General features: G+C 48.7%; 1 protein-coding gene across 1 annotated transcript; it reads left to right on the forward strand.

The window, feature by feature from the left end:
* The first annotated feature begins 2,112 nt into the window (after positions 1–2,112).
* LOC129563908 (germ cell-less protein-like 1) lies at positions 2,113–3,618 on the forward strand. The gene has a single exon (XM_088833628.1). It carries the CDS (start codon positions 2,113–2,115, stop codon positions 3,616–3,618), a length of 1,506 nt encoding a protein of 501 aa, XP_088689754.1.
* The last annotated feature ends 220 nt before the right edge of the window (positions 3,619–3,838 follow it).

The raw sequence follows: 3,838 nt of genomic DNA on the forward strand, positions 1-3,838 counted from the left end.
GCTTCAACGACTTAGGGTCAGTGCCCCTCACCTGCAGGAAGCAGTTTCTGACAGATTTCTCTGCCCCTTTCCCTTCAGCAACAATATTCTCCTAAAATAAAAAGGGGGAAATGAGAGAGTTAACTTAGGCAGGTTGATAAGGAGTCAAAGCTTAAGGCCCCTTTAAGGAGGAGATAAACATTCTTTCTTTTTCACATTCTTTGCTTTAGATAGGTAGGCCTTGTAGGCAACAGTATCTCTTATTTAAGGACATGCCTTTTTTTTTTTTTTTTTTTTTTGAGCTTTGGATATATGTTATGGGAGAAGGTCTGGGTAAAAACTTCCAAAGCTGTAGCTCTGAGTAACCTGTTCCTTCTGGCTAATCTCGTGCTGATGTCATCCCAGGAGGTATGTTACAGGAAAGGGTCTGGAAAAATTCTCACAGTCTTGAGGTATCTTTTATCTATTCTCAGCAGCTAGTTGAGAAGTGTATAAAGCCTTGCTTAAACTAGTGAGGTGGGTTCTCTCCTGCTCCCTTCTGAGGTCTATGTCAGAAGCTTTTTCTGTCACTTTCACTTTAGATAAAATCTCCACCATGCTCCAAGTGACTGAGCCTGTCTTTTGTCCTGGAGTTAAATCTTCTCCTTCAGAGACCACGAATCCGGTGGCACCGTTCACCATTCACCATAAGCTGTCACAACTCTACAGTCAGTATTCATGTTTGTCTCATGCCAAGCACCACTGAACCTGAAGCATTATATAGACCTTCTTATCAACTCTCTATAGCCATCTAACAGAGAATATTTAAAATGTGATTTAAGGTTATCCTGTCCTATTCAAATTGTGTAAGTAGGACAGAATCTTTGCAACCCCATGGACACTAGTTCGCAAGTCTCTGCTATTCATGGTATTTTCCAGGCATGAATACTGGAGAGGGTTGTCGTTTCCTCCTTGAGGAAGTCTTCCCAACCCATGCCTCATGCATCTCCTGCATTGGCAGGTGGATTCTTTACCACTAGGAATGTTTGGGAAGCCCCAAACATTCTCCTTAGGCAAGGTCAAATGACCTGAGGGGCTTACCATTTTCAAGGATTTTCTCCCTTATATTGTACTCTCCTTGTCATTGAAAGGTCCAGACTCTCTGTACACCACATAATTTGGTTAGCATATAACACTTGTCAGTATTTAATATTATTAATTTCCTCAGGAATCAAAATCCATCTCATTCATTCCTCATTTCTTTCACCGTTTAAGTTTGTTACATGCTTAGCTTGTGTCTGGGGCTGTTAATCCAAAACCTTTGCCTCACACTTTCAAAAATCTAGTGGTGAAGATAATATAATGAAATAATTGCAGCCTTATGGGGAGAAATGTTTGATTAAGGTCTGATGGGAGTAGTGTTGAGAAAAGATGTATATCTGCCTTGAAAGTGTGAGAAACGGTAGACTTTTAGCCAGATATCAGACAGTGAGGAATGAGTAGTAGTAGCAAGAAACAAGGAAAGTGCCAGAGGACTCAAGATGCACACGCAGGTGGGGCAGGACAAAGACAAAAAAAACATCTAAAAGTTCCCAAAGGAACTTAAGATATTCCCCAAAGTTAAAGGTTGTGTACCTGTGGAAAATGGAGACATGAGCCTCAAGAAGCTGATAAGGACACACAGTTGTAAATGGGTCTATGACTGGAAATGCTATTTAAAAACAAAAGATAGCGACAAAAGCAAAGACTGGGCAAACATTGCCACTTTTATCACAGAAAATGTTTTCACAGACTCAAATGATGGGATAACCTAAGAAAATAATTACAGAAATTAATTATGTTCTTAAAATTCATGGGGAAAATTCATACACTTTAAAGTCCTCTGTTCCACCATTATCCTATGAAGGGAGCCGCAGAGAAATCATCTCTGGAGGGAAAGATACACAGAGTGGAATTCCTGGTACAGAGTGCACTTACCCTGTGAAGGGGAGTGGGAGGGGTAGGGGAAAGCTTAGTGGGCGTGGCTTTGCGTGGCGTCCACGATGACGTCACATAAACGTCAACCGTACCCAACGGCACCGTGGGTGGCGCTAGTGCCTGCGGCAGCTGCGTCTGGTGAGGAAGCTTGCCCTTTGTAGCCCTGAGGTAAAAGCCATGGGAGCACTAAGCAGTCGGATGCCCTGGAACAGAGCGGGGCGTGCCCCAGAGGAGCCAGGTGCCCCTGAGGGGGAGGAGGAGGCCGAGGAGGTAGCAGTGGCAGCGATAGAGGAAGGGGAGGAGAGCGAAGAGGCCGGACCCACCACTAGTCAAGGGCGCCACAAGCGGAAGACAGGCCCAGGAGGGCAGCTCACCAAAGCGTCCTCCAGGAAGCGAACAAAAGACAGTTTGGGGTCCGTTTATGAGACACTTTTTCTGAGAGGAGAAGGGAGTGACGTGCAGATCCGTGCCCTGGGGGAGGAGTGGAACTTGCACAAGGTCTACTTGTGCGAGTCAGGATACTTTGCTAGCATGTTCAGTGGTGCGTGGCGTGAGACAACCATGAATACTATAGAGTTGCAGATGCCTGACGAGAACATTGATTGTCAGGCACTGCACGAGGCTTTAGGTTCCCTGTACCGAGACTCTGTGCTCATCCCACACGGTCGAGTGGTCCCCATGCTGGCCATAGCCAGCATGCTGCAGCTGGACAAGCTGATTGAGCAGTGCGGAGAGATAATGAAGGAGACCCTCAGTGATCAGACCGTGTGCAGCTACTACTACTCTGCTGAGAGCTACGGACTCCAGAACATCAGGGCCATGTGTCTTCAGTGGCTACTGGACAACCTGATGACCCAGCATAGTGAGGAGTTATTGAGAGAAGTTAGCCTGGATCTCATGAAAGAGGTCATTGGCTCTTCAGAGCTCTTCGTGATGGAGGTAGAGATGGACGTGTACACCACGCTGAAGAAGTGGGTGTTCCTGCAGCTGCAGCCGACATGGAGAGGCCCCCACAAAGACCTACTGCCTGACGCTGACTCGTGGTTTGCCGGGTCCAGGCGGGAGTCAGAGGGCACCCCTTTCCTGGAGACCGAGCAGGGCAGAGCCTTCGTGCCAGCGTTCCAGCAGCTTCGGCTTGCCTACATAATCTTTGACCTTCCGTCAGTACACGTCATCAACCGGGATGCGCTGATCCCTGCCACGTGGCTGACCCCAGTGTACAAAGAGCAGTGGCTTGCCCTCCTCCGGGCTGAGCAGACCAGAGGGCTCGGGCCCGTGGATGTCCACGTGTCCGACCTCCAGAGGACAAGCATGCGGTGCGGGGGCCAGCTCCTCAGGGATGAGCAGTGCAGCTGGCGGTGGGCAGGCTTCAACTTCGGCTGGGACTTGGTGGTGTGCTATGCCAACCGGCGCATCATTTTCAAGCGCAGCGCGCAGAACAGGCCTTACGGTCTTGGGGTCAGCTTACTCTGGCAGAGAAAGGTCGCGTTCCGCCTGCGCCTGGCCTCCTTGGACAGGGCTGGAAGAGCCATTTTCCGGAGGGAGACAGACTACCAGGTGCTTTCCCTGGGAAGGAATCAAGAGCTAGAGGTAGTGAATCTGGAGAACGAAGATGTGGTTTTCCCCATATATGTGACCTGTAATTTCCTGTACCTCCTCAGAGAGGGGCGTTTTCCTGAGTGAGGACCCCTGAAAACAAAATCTCAGAGAGGTGAGCAGCTCTTTTCCTGGGGTCAGGGGCGACCAGCTTTGCCCAGATGCCAGCTCCTTCTGCGGGACCAACCGGACTTGCCCACCTCTCGTGGCCCAACTCTGTCAGAGTCTTTGTTGAACTGTAGTTCATAATACTTGAGATTGTTTATCTGAGCCTATGTAGAGGAGAAATTTTAAAGCCCCCCTCCCC

The sequence above is a fragment of the Moschus berezovskii genome, chromosome X (assembly GCF_049115385.1).
Source record: "Moschus berezovskii isolate FMDL1 chromosome X, NW_MosBer_1.0, whole genome shotgun sequence".
NCBI lineage: Eukaryota > Metazoa > Chordata > Mammalia > Artiodactyla > Moschidae > Moschus > Moschus berezovskii.